This window comes from Saimiri boliviensis, chromosome 11, assembly GCF_048565385.1.
Source record: "Saimiri boliviensis isolate mSaiBol1 chromosome 11, mSaiBol1.pri, whole genome shotgun sequence".
Classification (NCBI taxonomy): domain Eukaryota; kingdom Metazoa; phylum Chordata; class Mammalia; order Primates; family Cebidae; genus Saimiri; species Saimiri boliviensis.
The window spans coordinates 60,409,105-60,431,632 of record NC_133459.1 but is presented as its reverse complement, the minus strand read 5'-3'; the positions used below and the strand labels follow the sequence as shown (position 1 = coordinate 60,431,632).

Below are 22,528 nucleotides of genomic sequence, written 5' to 3'. Positions count from 1 at the left end.
TCTACACTGAAAAACACACGGTTGTAGATTAAGTGTTAAGTTACTGATTTGTGATATCTACTACAGTTACAAAGTTTAAAAAGAACTTCTAAAGTATATTTCACATTGAGCAAAGTTGATAGACCCCAAACTATTTATATATAAAAAAGGATTCCGTTAACAGAGTAGAATTAAGAAAAAAAAAAAAAAGATGAACGTTTTAGAACACAATTCTCTTCCATCCTAAAGGCTTTGTGAACATACGCTTTAAAATTTTTTGAAAGTTTCCCTATTATATTCAATTAGAATGTGATTTGAAAAAAATGTGCAGCAGTCTGTGATAGAAAAGACTCAGGACTAAGGAGTGAGAAGAGTTCAATTTCCTGACAGCTCTGCAGGTAACCAACTGGATCACTTTGTTCATGACACTATTACCAGTAAAGCACAGAGTTGAATTACATGACTTTTTATTTTTTTTCTGAGACACAGTCTCACTCCGTCACCCGGGCTGGAGTGCAACGGCACCATCTTGGCTCACTGCAACCTCCATCTCCTGGTTCAAGTAACTCTAGTTCCTCAGCCTCCTGAGTAGCTGGGATAACAGGTGCTTGCCACCATTAATTTTTGTAATTTTAGTAGGGAAGGGGTTTCACCATGTTGGCCAGGCTAGCCTCAAACTCCTGACCTCAAGTGATCTGCCTTCCTCTGCCTCCCAAAGTGCTGGGATTACAGGTGTGAACCACTGTGCCTGGCCTGAACTACATGACTTCTAAAGTCCTTCCAGTTCTAAAATTCTAGGCTTCTATGAACCAAAATGTTGTGTAGAGTGAAGCAGAGAAAGTCATTGCTTTAAACAGTTATTTAGGTCCTGCCTAAGAATAAGGCCTCCTTCTAAATGGTAGGTGAGAAGAATCCTAACTCCCATAGGTTGAACAAGATATGAAAGATACGGAAGCTGGAGTCAGACTCTATTTTAGCTACCTTTGGCTGCAAAACTTAGTGGCTTAAACCAACTATTTATTTGTTTACAATTCTATGGGTTGGCAACTGGGGCTGGGCTCAGCTGTGCAGTTCTTCTGCTTTATATAATGTCGCTTGGGTTCTGAAGTGAGTTTGCAGTCAAGTTAACCCAGTCTGGTTGTGTCCTGGATGGCTTTACTGTCACGTCTGGGGCCTCAGCTGGAATGGCTGGGTCTCTCTCCCTCCACATGGTCTCTCCTCCTCCAGGAGGCCAGTCCAGACTTCTTTACAGGGTGGCAGTGTTTCAGGAGAGCACAAGCTAAAATTGCAAGGCCTCTTGAGATCCAAGCTTGGAAGCCATACAATGCTACTTTCGTCACTATTGGTCAGACTGGATTCAAGGAATTTGGAAAGAGCTGCATAAAATTTATAGTCTTTTTTCTTTTTAAAAAAATTGAGATAGCATATATAGTTGGTTTCAATGTATCACAGATTCTATCAAAGTTGCCAGAGAAATTTTCCAGCCTGCAAACAGTGGAAGGCAGCAATGTGCGGTGGGAAGAGTACTGACTATGGCCAGATAAACCTGTGTTGAGATTTTAGCTCTGCCACTTATCATAGATTTATGATACTTCCATTAAGTTATTTAACCTCTCTGAGCCAGTGTTTCTGCCTCTGTAAAATGGAACTAATAAATCCCTCCTTTTAGATTTTCAGGATGAGATGGGGTTATATACCAAGTAAAGTGTCAGCTAAATCATAGATATTGAGTAATTGCTCGTGAAAGCCCCTAACATAGATACTAAGTTTGAAGGGGTATATCTAGTACCTAAAATATCTGTGTCAGAGTGATCAAAATTCATGACTGTAAGGATGAGTGACACCAGTCTTGGTCCATTTTTTTCCATTTCTAATTTTCCTGTTATTATGGTGATTCCAAAATATAACTAAAATATAATCTTTCAAGAAAGATTATAATACAATACAAGGATATTTCAGATTACTTTTCTCCAGTCACAGACTGCTCAGGATTAAGCTCAAAGGACCATATGAATGCCAACAAGCTCTAAGCCAGACTGTAGGAGTCTTATTCCCAGACATTTTGATTTTTCTTAGTTAGATACAATCTTCACTGATCATGGATTCCATATTTATTAATCCATCTACTCCCTAAAATTTACCTGTAACCCCCATATCAATGCTCCCAGCACTTTGGCCGCCATTCTCAAATGTGCAGAGTGGTGGAAAATTTGAGTCTTCTGATTTCCTTTTTTCCAGCTGGGATTGAAAAAGGTGTTACTTTGACTTCTTGCTTCAGTTCTCATAGTGTAAACAAGTACCCTTTTTGTGGGCTATTTAGTGTCTTTTTTTTTTTTTTTTAATTTTTTGTGCTTTTTCTGTTTAAAACAGCGCCCCAGCATAGTGCTGGGGTTCTGTCCAGTGTTCCTAAGTATAAGAAGACGTGGATGGGCTTCATTGAGAAAATATATGTGTTAGATAAGCTGTGTTCAGGCATGAGTTTTAGTGCTGCTGGTCATGCATTCAATATTAATGAATCAACAAAATATATTAAACAGTATCTTTAAGCAGAAACACACATAAAACAAGGTTATATGTTGATCAGTTTTTGAAAATGTTGACTAGAAGCTTGGAAGAAGCTGCCTCTGTATTTCCCTAGAAATAATGGTTCACTCTTCACTAATCAGTGTTTGCCTTGACCTTATAGAATACAACTCCTATGAACAATGAGAATCAACTATACCTCCTACTATTGCTTTTCCCTGGTGATACTTTACAAAAAAATTGGGAAGCACAATGTGAAAGGCAGAAATGCAGACAAATGCTTTCTATAGAAGAGATGACAGGACTTGTGTTGACAAAGGCAGCTCTCTATTGTCCTTGCCAATATGAGGCAGTGGGTTGATGAACCCAAGGATGGGAAACTTAAAAATGAATTTTCCCTATGCTGTAGCACGTATTTTTATGCTTATATGTCAACGCATTTTGTGGATCTATATTTTTGGAGCTAATTAAAGGTAAAATGCAGAGACGATTTAAGATGAGTTGGAAAGTTGCTAATCTTCTCCACCTTTGGACCAAGAACTTTTCTCTTCTTTGATTCAAAGAGTTACTTGGCATCACCTCACTGATTGATGAGAAGCAAAAGATTAAGTGCTACATAATTTCACTATCTCACAAGAGCATACAGGACCTGAGGCAGAATGTAGTCAATCAATTTTATACTTACTTTAAGATAATATTTGTCTTATTTTAATAATTTTACAATTTGATTGAGTCTAACACTCAAATGTACATTTACAATTTGATTGAGTCTAACACTCAAGTGTACATTTAACGTACTGCTTTCCCACCATGGGTCACAATAAAAGGTTATTGCCTTAGAAGATACACAGTGCTTGCCAAATTGATATTGTTTTGCTTGCCAGCTTCATAGGTTGAACAGATAATTGTTTCTGTTCAGAAAACCTGAGGGACTATATAGCTGTACAAGGGAAGTCAGCAAAGGTCAAAGGAACTTACTGATCATACTTGAAATCAGACTTTGAAAAATCTGGATACTCTATTCAGCTCACAAATAATAAACTGGTTTACTGCACAGATTTTCCCCAAAATCTCACAACACAGTCAGACTTCAGGTGACCCTTACGAAACTCTGTTATAAAAGAAACACAGAGATAGTCTATATATTCTAGTGTGCATTTACAAAATCCCTCAAGGAGGAAGAAAATGGATCATAATGTTCAGTACCTACTGTTTTGAAATACTTGAAACATTTTCAGCTAATAAACTATAGACAACATAAATGAGCAGTATATCAGCAATAAATAATGGTGGCTCTTTTGACAAAAAAGATTAAATACTCAATTACACTGGAAGAAATAACACTAATCTCTGTCGCTGTCTCTCTGTCTCTCTGTCTCTCTGTCTCTCTCTCTCTCTCTCTCTGTGTGTGTGTGTGTGTGTGTGTGTGTGTGTTTGTGATGAGATAGAATATAGGTTAGGTTCAGTGGTTCATACCTGTAATCCCAGCACTTTGGGAGACTGAGGCAGGAGGATTGCTTGAGCCCAGGGGTTTGAGACCAGCCTAAGCAACAGAGTGAGACCCTATCTCTGTAATTTTTGTTAACTATAAAAATTTTAAAAAAAGAGAAACAGAGTCTTACTTTGTCACCCAGGCTGGAGTGCAGTGGCGGCACCATAGCTCACTCTAGCCTTGAGGTCCTAGGCTTAGGAAATCCTCTTGCCTCAGTCTCTTGAGCAGCTTGGACTACAGGGAACACACCACCACATCTGGATATTTTTTAAAGACTGGGTCTTGAACTTGGCCTCAACTGATCATCCTGCCTTGGCCTCCCTAAGTGCTGGGATTACAGGCATAAGCCACTGTGCCTTGCTGTGTGCATGTTTTTTAATGCAATGGACTATGCAAGCAATCCTAAAACCCAAACTCTGGTATTGCAAATTCTTCCATACTGTTTACAGGTAACTAATACATAAAATAAAATCACAGCAATACCAGGCAAATATAAGAACTGCTGTAAATACATTAAAATGTTTTGTACTTCAAGACTGAACAAGTTTTCTCTTCTTAAGATCGAAAAAGAAATGGTTTTATATTTATTTAAAATGGAATTCCCTTACCCAAGTCTTGATTTAACAAAAAGTTGATACTTATCAATATGAATATAATTTTTCATACAGAAATATAGACTTATTTTAAGGAAATGGCATAATATTTGCATTACATTTCATAAGTCCCTACAGTTCCATTTGGTTCTTATTTATTAAATTTGATTTCGCTTACATAATATTTTTGCTTACAGTCATATTCTTTAAGACCAGAAATGTCCAAATCTGGAAATTCAGAGGTACTATTCATTAACATTCTTTCACAGTGATTCATAGACTTTTTGTAAACTCTGCTTTGATTTTAAAATAAAACTAAGGTAATAAGATGTTTTGTATAAAAATAGATGACTTAAGCAATAACAATAAAATGAGCTTGGCTTTGGTGGATCGCACGCCAAAGCAAACCACACTCCTCATGAAATAGACTGTACAAAGTTCATGTCGAGGGGAATAACAAAATAAAACACTTAATCAAATATAAAATAGCTTTCTATTCTGCTTATTCAAAAAATATACAGTGGTTTCAATTGCTGTAGTCCTATGTTTAAATTATCAAAAGCAGTACCAGAATGCAACATGATCAGGGGTTAAATGAGGTCACTTTAGAACAACATGTGGTTATAGCTAAAGAACAGGTATTCTTTATTTCCATTTCTAGATAGATGAATTTTGCCACATAATGCCCAAATGGGAGAGAATATGTCTACCATGATACTTCCTGTTAATGTATCTGCCCCATAGAACTTTTGTTTAATAAGAATGAATTAAATTGGTATTAAATCACGTGATTGAAAAAAATTCAGTTTGAAACTTGGAGAGAAATGACAATATTCTAACTCTCAGCTAGGCACAGTGGCTCACGTCTATAATCCTAGCACTTTGGGAGGCTGAGGGGGGCGGATCACCTGAGGTAAGGAGTTTGAGACCAGCCTGGCCAACATAGCAAAATCCCATCTCTACTAAAAATACAAAAATTAGCTGGGCATGGTGGTGGGTGCCTGCAATCCCAGCTACTCAGGAGGCTGAGGCAGGAGAATCGCTTGAATGCAGGAGGCGGAGGTTGCAGTGAGCAGAGATCGTGCCATTGTACTCCAACCTAAGCAACACAGCGAGACTCTGTCTCAAAAAAAAAAAAAAAAAAAAAAAAAAAAAAAAACTAACTCTGACATTCCCAGGACTTTTTATTATTAAGAATATCTAAATCTGCTGGGCACAGTGGCCCACACCTGTAATCCCAGCACTTTGGGAAGCTGAGGCAGGTGTCTCACGAGGTCAGGAGATCGAGACCATCCTGGCCAACACAGTGAAACCCCATCCCTACTAAAACATAAAAATTAGCCAGGCATGGTAGCATGCACCTGTAATCCCAGCTATTCAGGAGGCTGAGGCAGGAGAATTGCTGGAACTTGGGAGATGAAGGCTGCAGTGAGCAAGATTGCGCCACTGCACTGCAGGCTGGGTGACACAGAGTGAGACTGTCTCAAAAAAAAGGTATATCTAAATCTAAAAAGAGAATAGTGCTTGAATCTCTCTCTCTCTCTCTCTCTCTCTCTCTCTCTCTCTCTCTCTCTCTTTTTAAAATAGACAGGTCTTGCTCTGTTGCTCAGGCTAGAATGCAGTGGCGCAATAATAATTCAGTGCAGCCTTGACCTCCTGGGGTTAAGCCATCCTCCTGCTTCAGCCTCCCAGATAGCTGGGACTACAGGCACATGCCACCATGCTCAGCTAATTAAAAATTATTTTTGAAGAGACAGGGGTCTTGCCATGTTGCCCAGGCTGGTCTCAAACTCCTAGCCTCAAGCAATCCTCTCATCTCAGCCTCCCAAAAGGCTGGGATTATAGGTGAGCTATGGCACCTGACCTTGAATCACTTAATTTAATTTTCTTTCTTTTTTTTTTTTTTTTGAGACGGAGTCTCTGTCACCCAGGCTGGAGTGCAGTGGTGAGATCTCAGCTCACTGCAACCTCCATCTCCTAGGTTCAAGAGATTTTCCTGCTTCAGCCTCCCAAGTAGCTGGAAGTACAGGCACCTGCCACCATGCCTGGCTAATTTTTGTATTTTTAGTAGAGACAGGGTTTTGCCATGTTGGTCAGGCTGGTCTTGAACTCCTGACCTCTGGTGATCTACCTACCTCGGCCTCCCAAAGTGCTGGGATTACAGGCATGAGCCACCGGGCCTGGCCTATTTTACTTTAAAAAAAATAAGAGATGGGGGTCTCACTATGTGGCTCAAGCTGGTCTCAAACTCCTGGACTCCAAAGAGCTGGGATTACAGATGTGAGCCACTGTGCCCAGCCAAATCACTTTTTAAAAAAGTTTAATGTTGAAAAACAAATATGCAATTGTCTAGGAATGAAGCTACATTTCACTGTGCAGGTACTATAACAGACACACAAAGTTAAGGATCTACTTTAACACAAATGTTTATAATTAATAATAACTGAACTCAGTTTAAATAGGCGCTGGGCAAAGTTCTTTATATTCATTATCTTAATTAATTCACATGACAATCTTAAGAGAGAGATTTTTATCACCACAGTGGCACAAATGAAGAAACACATTTCACTTAGAAAGGCTGTCACTTGTCCAGGGTCCCACAGTTAAAGAGCTAAGATTCTAATGCCAAAGAACCAGCATCATTACTCTGCTATGGTGCCTTTTAGGTCTGGTAGAACACACTGTCTATAGCCTGGGATCTATGGCAATGGCATCAGGGAAGGCAAACGCATAGAAAGAGGGTCCTAGAGACGCCATTCTCATTCTTTCTCCACTCCATTTGTTCAATTCCAAACAGTTCAAGTCTGCCAATAATCCAGGATAAAGGATTTATTTCTTAAGTTTTTCTTCTCTATAATTCTCAAGGCTTATAGTAACCCCAATGAATGTGTCTGGAGAGCTCTCTATTACTTCTTCTGAGGATACTGCTGACAAAAATTTTTTTTTGAGACAGAGTCTCACTCTGTCGCCCAGGCTGGAGTGCAGTGGTGTGATCTCGGCTCCGCACAACCTCTGCCTCCTGAGTTCAAGCGATTCTCTTGCTTCAGTATCCCGAGTAGCTGGGATTATAGGCATGCACCACCAGACCTGGCTAATTTTGTATTTTTAGTAGAGACGGGTTTTTCCCATGTTAATCAGGCTAGTCTTGAACTCCCGACCTCTGGTGATCTGCCCACCTCAGCCTTCCAAAGTGCTGGGATTATAAGTATGAGCCACTGCACCAGGCTTACTGATAAAACTTCTAATCAACAAGTATAAATTTCTGAGAAGCGGACATTGAAGGACATCAGGGAGCAGTTAAGGAATATGGTGCAAACGTCAGAAAAGGTAAGAGCCTTTGGTCTTTCATTTGGCAGAGCAGGATGGGTTCTCTAAGCTGCAGGATTTCATGCAAATTTAACACTCCAACAAGACCAGAGGGGTGGAGGGAGATAGAAGACAGAATGAAAGGATGGATTAATGGATAGAAGGAAATAAAAATTATGAATTCATATATCACCTCTTATATCCAATGTGCCTTATCTTCCCGGCTTATAAGAAACATAACAAATAGCTTCTATTAATTAAATCTAGGAAGTGGATATCATGGCTCTACTCTTTTCTGGACTCCAGAGGAAGTCCCTATTTTACTAGTCCTTATTTTGACTTTTCATTGGTTTATCTGCTATATTAGACCACAATCACGAAAAGTCAATAGAATTAACTTGAAGGAATGTGTGAGCCTTTTGAGGACAGGGTTATCTCAATTTTGTATCCTTAGCACTAAGCAAAGGGCAGCCTTTGAGCAAACACATGCAACCTATCACAGAAGAGCCACATTCACCAAAGGCAAGCGTGGGAGCAACATCACAAGATTAAAACAACAGCAGAGTCTGCCATTGAAGATTGGGTCCAGGTGTGCTCATAAACCTTCCCAAGTGGTTCACCCTCATCAGTCCCTCAGCATTTTAAAAGGTTGATTTAAATATGATGAGATGCTAAGTGAGCTCTCCCTCTGTGATCTCAGAAACCATCTGTCTTGGCTCTAGAGAAACTATTTATAGCAAAGAGGACTGATGTGGTGTCAAGACCAGGTCCCAGAGACTTCATACCTCTAAAGACAGCAAAAATATCTCTTGGACACACAACAAAGAAGACACAGAAACCTTAATTGGGAGGGTTGGAGCAGATGTTAGAGGTCACCAGAACTTGGGGTGTACTCTTTCCCCATGCCAGAGCTAAAGTCAGGACACATCACCTAACCAAATGTGCAAAGGTTCTTCGGTAGTGAGTCTCAACGTTTTCCACCGTCCCCTTTGATATGCTCTCATCTTCGTTTGCTAACTTTCTGCCAGCTGGATCCCATCCCAAGACCTGATTGGAAAATGTGACCCACAGTATCACTGAGGTTGCACGTTCCACGTCAAAATTTGGAAGGTGGGGGAAAAAAAGGAAAAATGAAAGATTTTCATTGTGGTAAATAATAACTTTATTTGTTAAAGTGCTTTCTAACCCCTGCAATTCAGCCTCACTGAAATGACAGACAAGCCTATATATTTCTCCTGAGTCTAACTTACGGCTTTTGATGAGGTACCTGAGGTTAGGAAATAAAAGCTGTGTCCCATCCCTCATTTTTAAGTGGTGCTTATCCTTCCAAGGGCAATGCGATTTACAGTCTCAAAAGGCAGAACCTCAAAAAGCTCTTGATTAAAAAAAAATTTTTTTTGGCTGCCTCATGGTGGCCGGGAAAGGAGAGTACAGGATTTAGCAAACAGCCTCGGGTCCAGGTTGCAGGAAGTGATGGAGTTCAATGGAAACCCTGGAGCTATCAGCCAGCAGCACAAATGAATGCAATATTAAAGACAGGAAGTGATGGAGTTCAGTGGAAACCCTCGAGCTATCAGCCAGCAGCACAAATGAATGCAATATTAAAGACCCAAGAGCAGCACAGGCACATCTTGTTCCGGTATTCCAACCAACCCAGGTAAAGCAAAGTCAGATTAACAGTGGCAAAAGCAAAAGCAAAATCACAACCCCAGTGGGTGTGGTGGCACACACCTGTGATCCCAGCGCTTTGGAAGGCCCAGGCAGAAGGATCATGATGTCAAGATATCAAAACACAAAACTTAGCTGGGTGTGGTGGTGCGTGCCTGTAAGCCCAGCTACTCGGGAGGCTGACGCAGGAAAATAACTTGAACCCAGGAGGCGGAGGTTGCAGTGAGCCGAGATTGCGCCACTGCACTCCAGCCTGGCAACAGAGCAAGACTCCGACTCAAAAAAAAAAAAAAAAAAAAAAGCAAGAAAACAAGACAAAAACAAAAAACCATAACTCATTCAGCTAGGCTGGACGTGTTGATCAAACTTGTGATTTCCTACGAGAAATCTAGTCCTGCCTTATTTTAAGCAAAAAAAAAAAAGACTTACATTTACAAAAAATAATCAGAAGGTTAATTTTCTGTTATGAAGGAATTCACTACAGAATTTACTTACAATGTAATTTCCCAGGATTACTGTTTCTAATATTCAGGAACACCCCTTTGGGAAAGTGTAGAAACAGGCTTTAGGAAGGAGACATCACCCAATGTTCAGGGTCAACCAGTAGTTTCTGCATAGTAGGGGCCTTGGTTTTATATATATATATTCTACTGTGTATAAGATATCTGATCCTCACCACAACTCAATTATTACTGAGGATTATTAAGCTGATTTTGCATATGTGAAAACAGAGAGTTGGAGAAGGTATGTACCATGGGCAATATGCTAAGCATCCTATGAAGGTCATCTCTTGTGATCATCCTAGTATGTCTACAAGGTATTATTATCTCTGTAAACAGAGCAGGAAATAGACTCTGAGAGGTTAAGAAATCTGCCCCAGCTAGTCAATGGTAAAGAGGGAATATGACTGAAAGCTGAAAGAGAGGATCAGCATCAGCTCTGAGTTTGGCTGAGGACAGATCATGAAACCCAGGAAAGACTCGGTTGGGGAGGAGTGGCTTAGAGGAGGTAGAGAAGCTTGATGGGAGCAGGAGGGCAGAGAGAGCAATGTGAGAGGAACAGGGCAAAGTCCGAGAGGCTGCAGTGCATATGTAGGTTTGGGGAACAATGACCTGGTCTCGTCCTGGTCCTGTGCTGGTGATAGGTGAGACCTTCTACATAAAGCAGGAGCTAGCTGGATTGCTGGTGCTGGTCAAAGTGTTTCTGTGAACGGCTGAGAGACTGGATGACATAAAATTACAAAGAATTACTAAAAATACAATTGGAGGTCGGTGTGGCAGCTCACGCCTGTAATCCAGGCACTTTGGAGACCAAGGCTGGCGGATCACCTGAGGTCGGGAGTTCAAGACCAGCCTGACCAACATGGTGAAACGCCCTGTCTTAAAAAAAAAAATACGATTAGAAAAGACAGCCCAGACCAAATTCCTTGAACGGAAACCTCTAGGGAAGAGTTTGCCTCTTTTCTCAATGACAAAAGCTGAACAGATAGCATTCCAAGCCAGAAACAAGAAATGTAGAGATTTGGGGCCTTAAGGGGGCAAAGACCCATGAAACAGGCTAGGTGCTAAAAGTGGCTGCTGAGCTGGTTAACTCCAGGCGTTGGCCATTCCACCCAAGCTGCTAAATATGGCACAATGTATGTATGAAGCCACACATGGCAGTTCTTGCTTGCACAGGTAAGAGAAGAATTCAGGACATAAATTATCATGAACTCCAGAGAAAAGTTTTAACAATACTTTTATCAAGTTGAAGGAGATAAAATCCCTTCAGATTCAGGTGATGTGGTTCACTAGCAGGGTGGGACTCAAAGCCAGGATTTTCTAGACTTGGCCCAATGGTAGGAAAGGGAAGGACCACAACCAGCAAACATGTAAAAGGTATTAATGATAGGAACAGGAGAAATTCTAGGCAGACAGGGGTGAATCCCTGGCAAAACCCCATCTTTGAGCTGAAAAGCCTGAAACCCATGGTCCATAGTGATCATTTCTATCCCTGTTTGCCTGCTCTCTCCCGATTGGTTCTTTCTGAATAATGTCTTTTTACTAATTGAATGTTGCCTTTTCCCAAAACTACCTATGGCCCGCCCTGTCCCTAATCCTGTGCCCAGAAGACCCCAGACTCAGTTGGTAGAGGAGAGAAGCCTAACTGGAGAGAGGCAACTTGACTTTAGAGGGACAGCTGGACTTTGGAGGAGAGATGGCTTAACTTTAGAGAAGGGCCAGCTGGACTTCAGGGAAGACTATCTGCCTATCCCGTCCCCTCTCCAGCTCCCCTCTCCACCGACAGGCACTTCCATTGCTAAATAAAATTCTTCTCCACCATCATTCAAGTGTCTGTGCAACCTAATTCTTCTTCGATGCTGGACAAGAGCTTCGTACTCACTGAGTGTGGGTACCCAAAAAAGGCTGTCACACTGGCCCTTTGCCCTTGCTGATGGGGGCAGCTGCCCTCTGCGACAAGGCAAGGGGCCCACTGAACTGTGATAATGCACTGCTGTCCACAGATTGTGGAGCTTAGCATTGTAACATACTCTCTGAGGCTTCAGGGGTCACAGGCACCCCGACCTGGTCTGGCTGCGGGGACCCCATGGAGCCTGCTCCAGCCAGTGCCCAAAGCATCCTTCTGGGACCTGCACTCACTCACTCATGCACTTCCCACAAGAGGTTGAGTGCAGTGGTCAGAATAAACGGAGTACCCCTGTTGCAAGTCTAATGAAGGGGTCAAGAGAAAACTCCTGCATCATCAAGACCCCGGTTTCTATAGCATGTGCTGTTCTTGAGTTTCCCGGTGCTTTAGAATAAGATGTCCCCACCCTCAACAGTACTACCACAAAAGTGTTATATTACTGCCCAAAATGGAAAAAAAAAGTTTTATAGGCCCTGATATATTTGTTTAATCTGGCACATACAATTTATTGCTTACTAAGTAAAATGGGCAAAAGAAATACCAAAATATTCATTTAAAACATATTCATTAAGAAAGTGATTGTCTCTAGGGGAGGCCCTGGTTTTTTAGGAAGGATCGGTAGTGAAGGACAGAGCTAGGGCAAAAAGGTAGGAGGGAGATTTATTTTTCACTTTTTTCCTTTTATGGCAATTTAACTTTGCGCAAGATGCAGGTATTAAAGACACACACACACACACACACACACACACACACACACACACACACACACAGAGATGCATTGATTAATCACATCTTGAGTAAATCAAAACCCGGGAAAAGTTTTACATTTTAATGGCACTACTGAGTAGTAATAAACAGAAGGTACTGAATAATGAAAAATCAATCATCCTGGCCAGGCATAGTGGCTCATGCCTGTAATTGCAGCATTTTGGGAGGCTAAGGTAGGAGGATCGCTTGAGCCTAAAAGTTCAAAACCAGCTTGGGCAACACAGCAAGACCCATCTCTATTTCTTTTTTAAAAAATAAAAAACAATGAAGAAATCAATCATCCCAGGAAACACTAACATTCTAGACCAACTTTTTTAAAAAAAATTATGAGCAGACATGAAAATGGTGAGTGTAAAATAAACCCTAAATTGTTGGGCTAGAATAATTCATGTATATATATTTTGTTGTTTTTGTTTTTGTTTTGTTTTTTAAAGAGACAGGGCCTTGCTCTGATGCTCAGGCTGGAGTGTGTGGTGTGATCATAGTTCACTGCAGCCTTGAACTCCTGGGCTCAACTGATCCTTCTTCCTCAGCCTTTTGAGTAGCTGGGAATATAGGTGTGTACCACTAAACCTTGCTAATTAAAAAAAAAAAAAAAAAGCCTTTTTGTAGAGATGAGGTCTTGCTATGTTGCCCAGCCTGTCTCAAACTCCTGGCCTCAAGCTATCCACCTGCTTTGGTTACCATGCCAGCCTTTTATCTACCATTCCATTAACATAATAACGAGAATAACAATAGTTCCTACTTACTGAACACTTACTATGTGCCAACATCCTAGATGGAGAAAATCCTGATTTTTTTTTTTTTTTTTTTTTTTTTTTTTTTTTTTTGAGACACGGTCTTGCTCTCTGTCACCCAGGCTGGAATGTAGTGGCATGGTCATGGTTCACTGAAGCCTTGACCTCCTGGGCTCAAGTGATCGACCTGCCTAAGCCTCCTAAGGAGCTGAAGCCACAGGTGCATGCCTCCCCACCCAGCTATTTTTTTTTTTTAGATGGAGCTCTGGTTTTTTTGAGTTCTGTTGCCCAGGCTGAAGTGCAGTGACATGATCTCAACTTACTGCAGCCTCTGCCTCCTGGGTTTAAGCGATTTTCCTGCTTCAGACTTCCAAGTAGCTGGGACTACAGCCACCATGCCTGGTTAATCTTTGTATTTTTAGTAGAGACAGGGTTTCACCATGTTGGCCAGACTGGTCTTGAACTCCTGACCTCAAGTAATCTACCTGCCTCAGCCTCCCAAAGTGCTGTGATTACAGGCATGAACCACTGTGCTCAGCCCATCCAGCTAATATTTGTAGTTTTCTGTAGAGATGGGGTTTCGCCATGTTGCTCAGGCTGGTCTCAAACTCTTGGGTTCAAGCAATATGCCTGCCTTGGCGTCTCAAAGTGCCGGGATTACAAGTGTGAGCCACCATGCCCAGCCCTGATGAAAATTAAACACTGAGAAAAACTTGAAAACTAGCTAGACTATGGATGCACACCTATTTATAATCACATTTTCTCCCCATACTATGAAAAAGGCAAGTCTTGCAGAGCCAGACTGAACAGGGCCAGAATGAACCTCAACAACTAGTTCTGTGACAGTGGATACATTTTACTTCTAGAAACTTACCAACGGTGTGTCTTTTCCTCCCACAATGCTGAGACCAAGCCCTGAACGTCCCTTGGATATTTCTATAATCATTTCCTGTCCAGGAACAATGGGACATGTTGCGGGGTCCACTGACAGAGGAGCCTGGAAACCACCTAGAAAAGAATTGAACACAGAATGACCGGTACGGAAGAGAACGTGCAGCTCAGCCTGCACATTCCATCACGTGGGGAGTGTGGGCTTGCACGTGTTTATCACAGCACTTTTTTTCTGGCAAACACCATGAAGGGAAAAGCTGGGCGATTCCTGCCTTTTACCCAGGGATGACACTCGAGATTAAAATGGTAACTCTCCTAACTCTCAACCCATCAATTTTACTTGAAAGTTTAAAAATCTTATTTATTTATTTTTTTTGAAACAGAGTCTCACTCTGTCATGCAGGCTGAAATGCAGTGGTGTGACCTCAGCTCACTGCAACCTCTACCTCCTGGGTTCAAGTGATTCTCCTGCCTCAGCCTCCCAAGTAGCTGGGATTACAGGTGTGCGTCACCACGCCTGGCTAATTTTTGTATTTGCAGTAGAGACAAGGTTTCACCATGTTGACCAGGCTGGTCTCGAACCCCTTAACTCAGGTGATTCTCCCACCTTGGCCTCCCAAAATGTTAGGATTATAGGCATGAGCCACTGCACCCAGCCAAAAGTTTTAAAATCTTAAAATACAGCATGAAAATCTTTATGGAAAAATTAGAATGATTAAATGATTAGGTACATAAAGGCCTGTGTTACTATGAGAATAAAGGCTGGTATAAGAGGAGGTTCTGAGCTACAGAATATTAATGAAGAAAAGTACCTAAATACTTTCAACTGGAGCATATCAGATGAATTAAGTTATCAAGATGTATACAGGATTTAATCATAAAGTATGAAATACCTAAAAACAACAATTACCTAAAATTTATCCCCAAATATATTAGATATAGAGTAAAACAAAATGCATTATCAACACAAGACTCAAAAATTACTTGCGCCAGGCGCGGTGGCTCAAGCCTGTAATCCCAGCACTTTGGGAGGCCGAGGCGGGTGGATCACGAGGTCAAGAGATCGAGACCATCCTGATCAACATGGTGAAACCCCGTCTCTACTAAAATACAAAAAATTAGCTGGGCATGGTGGCATGTGCCTGTAATCCCAGCTACTCAGGAGGCTGAGGCAGGAGAATGCCTGAACCCAGGAGGCGGAGGTTGCGGTGAGCTGAGATCGCGCCATTGCACTCCAGCCTGGGTAACAAGAGCGAAACTCCGTCTTAAAAAAAAAAAAAAAAAAAAAAATTACTTGCAGGGTTCACAGAGGAAAAGTTTATTTAAAGGTTACTGCTTTTTTTTTTTTTTTTTTTTTTTTTTTTTTTTTTTTTTTTTAACAAAGGTTTATTTTTAAAAATAATTGTTTTAGGTTAGGTTTTTCCAAAAAGTGAGGAAAAAAATGTTCATAGGCTAAGAAAAAATGTTTAATAACACCCGTTTGGCTGGGCACGGTAGCTCATGCCTGTAATCCCAGCACTCTGGGAGGCCACGGTGGGCGGATCATGAGGTCAGGAGTTTGAGACCAATCTGGCCAACATAGTGAAACCCCATCTGTACTAAAAATACAAAAATGTAGCCAGGTGTGGTGGTGTGTGCCTGTAATCCCAGCTACTCGGGAGGCTGAGAAAGGAGAACCCGGGAGACAGAGGTTGCAGTGAGCCAAGATCACACCATTGCACTGCAGCCTGGGCAACAAGAGTGAAACAGCAACTTAAAGAAACAAAAAAAGCCCTCAAAACATTCAAAATGTTGAACAGTTTCAAGAGATGCTCATACAAATAATAATCTCCAGAGAATGTCATGTTTTCTGATAACGAAGTTTGATCACCATGAGTATTGTTTCTTATGATACGATTCAGGAAAAGGCTGATGAGAGAGGGCCCCATCTGCTGGTCAGCTGCAGCTAATGCACAGAACTGAGATGAGATCCAAACGCTCCTTAAACCTATGTAAAAGCAGGGGTCAGCAGACTACAGCTGCGGATCAAGAATGGCTTTTACACTTTCAAAAACTTGAAAAAAAAAAAAATTCAAAAGAAAAACAATGTCTCAAGGCATGTGAAAATGATATGAGTCTAAATTTCAGTGTCTGTAAATAAAGTTGTATTGGAACACAAACCCACTAATTCATTTATGCCTAGCCTGTGGCTGCCAGCACACTACAATGGCAGGGGTCAGTAACTGCAACAGAGGCTGTGTGGGCCATAGCCTAAACATTTACTGTTGGCTTCTTTATAGAAAAAGCTTGCCAATCTCTGGTATAAAACAAAAAGAAACGGGCTCTAGGTAAGACAGAGGCAAGGCAGAATATTACATTGTAAACCTAATTTGTCTCTAAATATTTTTGCAGCATATGTATTTTATACTACATTTCCCATTAATTTACAGTAAAAATGACGTGCAATGGTAGCACATTTTCATGGGTGCTTTAAAAAGTTTTTATTGTTTTCAGGCTGGGCGCGGTGGCTCACACCTGTAATCCCAGCACTTTGGGAGGCCGAGGTGGGCAGATCACCTGAGGTCAGGAGTTCAAAACCAGCCTGACCAACATGGTAAAACCCCATCTCTACTAAAAATACAAAATTAGCTGGGCATGATGATGCATGCTTGTAATCCCGGCTACTAGAGAGGCTGAGGCAGAAGAATCTCTTGAACCTGGGAGGCGGAGGTTGCAGTGAGCCACGATGATGCCATTGTTCTCCAGCCTGGGCAACAAGAACAAAACTCCATCTCAAAAAAAAAAAAAAAGTTTACACTGCTTTTGTAAATGACTAGCATAGTCTCCTCAGTGAGAAGAGAGGAAAAACCTAGTGAGACATCCTGGAGATGGCATTTCTTTTCCCTCGTCCACGTTTGCCTCACCCTAGCCAGTCCTGAGTCAGTCTTTCTGTTTACTTCGCTCATGGAATCCAACCCCAAACCCAGCTCATACCAAGCCCTTAAAATAAATGCTTAGTAAGTAGCTTAGTAAATTAATAAAATGTCTACAGATTCAACTGTAGAATGGTAAGCTTCATTTATTTATTTAACCATGAGAATGAAAACCAGGCAGGCACAGTGGCTCATGCCTGTAATCCTAGCACTTTGGGAGGCTGAGTGGGTGGATCACCTGAGGTCAGGAGTTAGAAACCAGCCTCCCCCCCTCCCCCCAGCATAGTGAAACCCTGTCTCTACTAAAAATACAAAAAAATTAGCTGGATGTGGTGGTGGGTGCCTGTAATCCCAGCAACTTGGGAAGCTGAGGCAGGAGAATCGCTTGAACCAAGGAGGCAGAGGTTCCAGTGAGCCATGATGACACTATTGCACTCCAGCCTGGGCAACAAGAGTGAAACTCCGTCTCAAAAAAAAAAAAAAGAGGAATGAATACCAGGAAGGATGATGAATTTCTGTCATCTAAGTATAAACATGTGATGTATATTACCAAAACTCACCTACATTCATAGTCAGCATACATTCTTGGTAAAGGACCAAATATACATATTTGGGGCATTACAGGCCAGACCGCCTCTGCTGCGACTGCTGAACTTCATTATTATAGTGTGAAAAAAGTCATTGACAATACAAAAACAAATCAGTGTTGATAAACCTGTATTTGTGAACACTGAAATATGAATTTCATAGAATTTTTATAAAATATTCTTTTGGTTTTTTTTTTCAACCTTTAAAAAGTGAAAACCTTTTTTAGCTTGTAGGCCATGCAAAACCAGCTGGTAGGCCAGATGTGACCCATGCACCATAGTTTTCTGACCACATTCATCAGGTGTTTTAGTACAACTCCAATGCTTCAAAATAGTAGCTGCTTGATGAAGTTTATGAAATTAATATTTATAAAAAATATATATAAAAGACAAATACCACAGAGACTTCAGGACTGCTAAATTAATGTAGGGTTATATTTTGCCACTGGTGAGTACTGTCTTTTAAAGAGTTATTTTTTACTGATTTTTATCGCACAAAAGCAAAGTGGGCTAGGTACGGTGGCTTATGTCTGTAATCCCAGCACTTTGGGAGGCTGAGGCAGGCAGATCACTTGAGATCAAGAGTTTGAGACCAGACTGGACAACATGGTGAAACCTCATCTCTACTGAAAATACAAAAATTGCCAGCCATGGTGGTGGGTGCCTGTAATCCCAGCTACTAAGGTGGCCAAAGCAGGAGAATTACTTGAAGCAGGAGAATCACTTGAACCTGGAAGGCAGAGGTTGCAGTGAGCTGAGATCACCCCACTGCACTCCAGCCTGGATGTCACAGTGAGATTCTGTCTCTCAGAAAAAAAAAAAAAAAAACCAGGTAGAAATACCCATTATTTATTATAAAGTTCTATTTTCAATCCTTCGTCAGCATAATGCAAGCCAGGAATTTAAAAAGAGAATGTGAATACCAATTTCTTTAAGCATTGAAAATCAACATTCTTCAAGCGGCTTATAGCAACACTGGTAGGGCTAAAAATTGGGTTTGATAGGCTTTTTAAAAGAGATATTACTCAAGACCTAAACATAATCGTTTGGAGAAATTAGAAGAATCATCTAGAAGCCTCAGATTCATCCAGAAGCCTCAGATTCAAATAACATTTACTGAGGTCCCTTTTTCTTTCTTTTGTCTTTTTTCTCATTTATAGTATTTCAATCTTTCTTTCTCTTTTCTTTTCTTTCTCTTTTCTCTCTTTCCTCTCTTTCCTTTCTCTCTCTCTTTCTCTCTCTCTCTCTCTCTCTCTCTCTGTCACCCAGGCTGGAGTGCAGTGGTGTGATCTCAGCTCACTGCAACCTCTGCCTTCCGGGTTCAAGTGATTCTCCTGCCTCAGCCTCCTGAGTAGCTGTAATAACAGGCACCCACCACCAAGCCCAGCTAATTTTTTGTAGTTTTAGTAAAAACAGGGTTTCATCATGTTGGCCAGGCTGGTCTCAAACTCCTGACCTGCTGAGGTCCTTTCTAGTGCTTTTATATTCAAAAAGTAATAGGCAGTGGCGATGGCAGAGAGGAGGAAAATGGTAAAGGAAACGAGGTGACCTATCCAAGCCCCAAAGCTAAGGAAGTGGAGGAAGCAGCTAGACTCGGGCTTCTGCCTCCTGGTCCAGTTCTCTTTTTAGGATGTTAGAATCCCTTTCCTTCTCTAAGTCTTAATGAGCCAGATCTGCTCAGGAAAAGAATCATACCATAGCCTGCGAAGTCTGCATCTGTTGAATGGTATGATGAAGTCGGTGCTAACGGTATCTCTTGTGAACTGAAGGAGACTTTCGTTGGATATTTTTGCTGTTTCATCTGGCTGACAGCCTACAAAAGAAAGGAAAATTAGATGAATGTCGAAAAAGGAGAAAGGCAACAAGAAAATACTTTAAAACTGGTGAATTGTTACCCAAACAACGGTACACTCCAATGATGTCTTTTGAGAACATAGGGCTGGAGGGATGGCAAGAAGTTGGGATGATTTATGCCCCACTCCGCACGCTTCCCTATTTAACTTTATATCTAAAATGCTTTGAAGAAGGGCAGACCAAGGAAGGGAGGAAGGATAAACGCTGAAGATACTCTGTCACTGATCTGTACATGAAGCTGGGGGTAGGAGGAAGAACAAAAATTATGTTGCAATTTCTACTCATTCTGATGAAATCAGCAAAAGTCCCTTTATCTATGGATTTTGAAATGACTTATCTGTGCTGTGCATATTGCGAAACAATCTATGCTGGGGATGTCTGGAGCATCAATATTGTCCATTTCTTCTGGACACACCAGAGTCAAAGATGCATTTGGTAGGTTAATGAAGCAAAATGAGGAGCAGACAAAGAAAACCAACATCTACTGAAAGCCTACTAAATGCCAGGTATATCAGTGACATTTAATTCACATAAAGAAACTGTGCTTTATTCACCTATGATACCAAGAGCCTGGAACACAGTAGGGACTCAATAAAATCCATGATGAATGAGTGAAGAAAGAAAAGCAAAACTGCACACATGAGAAACTCAGGGAAGAAAGTCAACTTGCAATTCAATAAAGGTACAGGGACCTTTGCTGTGTGAGCTTGGGAAAATTTAACTTGTAATTCTGAATTTTTGCTGACAGAACCTCCAATGAATATTAATATTAAAAAACTAAGAAAAACCAAAAGGACTCTATTTATTTAACAGGAAGTTAAGAAATACAGGTAGTAGCCAGGCACAGTGGCTCACACCTATAATCCCAGCACTTTGGGAGGCCAAAGCAGGTGGATCACCTGAGGTCAGGAGTTCGAGACCAGCCCGGCCAAAAAGGTGAAACCCCATCTCCACTAAAAATACAAAAATTAGCCCCCATGGTGACACGCATCTGTAATCCCTGCTACTTGGAAGGTGGAGGCAGGAGAATCGCTTGAACCCAGGAGGCGGAGGTTGAAGTGAGCTGAGACGGTGCCCCTGCACTCCAGCCTGGGCAACAGAGCGAGACTCCATCTAAAAAAAAAAAATTACATATATGTGTGTGTGTGTGTGTGTGTGTGTGTTTAGCAACCTGACCTGCCTCTGGATCTGCAGTTAGCCAGGGAACTCATGCCTAGCTGGAAGTCTGGTAGTAAAGTACAGGCTGGCCCTGGAGTCTAGAAATAGGACCGAAATAACTGCTCCAGAACCGTAACACCCAAGATTCTGTCTGTGCCTCAGTGTAAGGCATTGTGCAGTGTGCAGTCACAATGCAACAATACCACCCGGTGTGCATATGCAATGTGGTTTTTAGTTTTCAAAATACTTTCACATCCGTAACGTCAATCATGCAAATAACCCTGATAGTTAAACATTACTTTTTTTTTTTTTTTTTGCAGACAAACCAAGCATAAATGTCAAGTGACATATCTGAAATCATGCAGCTAATTAGAGAAAGAAGTAGAACTAGAAGTCAATAGTTGAAGAATGCTACAAGCTTAAAGTGTTTATCAAACAGCTGATAGGCAATGATTCTACGTTTTTTCCTGCAGTTTTTCTATCACTGTCTTTTTTTTTTTTTTTTTCTGGACAGAATCTCACTCTGTCACCCAGGCTGGAATAGTGGCATGATCTTAGCTCACTGAAGCCTCGACCTCCTGGGCTCAGGTGATTCTCCCACCTCAGCCTCCCGAGTACCTGGGAGTACAGGCACACACTACCACGCCTGGCTAATTTTTTGTATTTTTAGTAGAGATGGATGGGGTTTTGCTATGTTACCCAGTCTGGTCTCAAACTCCTGGACTCAAGCAATCTACCCATCTCAGCCTTTCAGAGTGCTGGGATTACAGGCATGAGCCACTGTGTCTGGCCACTATCACCATCATTTAATAATGACCATATACTTACTTAAAAAGACATGCTCAATTACACATCTATCAGTGATTTTAAAAGGAAGGAAGTGGAAAAGACAAATAAGAGGTTACTATAAGAAAACTGAACATTGAGAGGACTTAGATATCCAATTATTCTAAGGACCACACTTACTAGCCTCATTGAAGCTACATGTGCCAACAGACTAAGTCCTCGTCAATGGGATGTAAACAGAAGTGAAAAGTACAATGTTTGGATCATTCTCCTAAGGAGAAAGATCCTGCCTTCCTCTACTCACTGCTTGAAATGCAGACGTGTTGGTGATAACTGAAGCAGCCCTCTTAAACCAAAGAATGGATGCCATCATTTGAGGATGGTAGAGTAATCAAATAAGAATAATCAGGTAAGAGTACAGTAATCAGAAAAGAGGTGGTTGGGTCTGCGACACTTTGGAGACACCATAACATCCCCAAACTGACCACACACAGACTTATGCAAAAGAGAGCTTCCAGCAATTGGGCTTGCATTTTTTTTTTGTTTTTTTTTTTGAGACAGAGTCTCGCTCTGCAGTAGCACGATCTTGGCTCACTGCAACCTTCACCTCCTGGGTTCAAGCAATTCTCCTGCCTCAGCCTCCCGATAGTGGGACTAGAGGTGTGTGCCTCCATGCCTGGTTAATTTTTAGTAGAGATGGGTTTCACGATGTTGGCCAGGATGGTCTTGATCTCTAAACCTCGTGATCTGCTTGCCTTGGCCTCTTACAGTGCTGGGATTACATGCGCCTGTATCTTAACTCACACAGTACTTACAGCCAACTTACATTTTGTATCGCCTCCAGAAAGAACATGGTTTCCCAACAAGG

General features: G+C 41.3%; 1 protein-coding gene across 9 annotated transcripts in view; it reads right to left on the bottom strand.

The window, feature by feature from the left end:
• Positions 1-22,528, bottom strand: part of PATJ (PATJ crumbs cell polarity complex component) — a 430,121-nt gene that overhangs the window by 61,114 nt on the left and 346,479 nt on the right. For all 9 annotated transcript variants that reach the window (XM_074380917.1, XM_074380918.1, XM_074380919.1 and 6 more), the window contains 2 exons: positions 19,558-19,675; positions 14,347-14,480 (listed from right to left, as the gene is read on the bottom strand). In XM_074380917.1, coding sequence (XP_074237018.1) covers positions 14,347-14,480; positions 19,558-19,675 — 252 coding nt within the window. The remainder of the gene's footprint in view (positions 1-14,346; positions 14,481-19,557; positions 19,676-22,528) is intronic.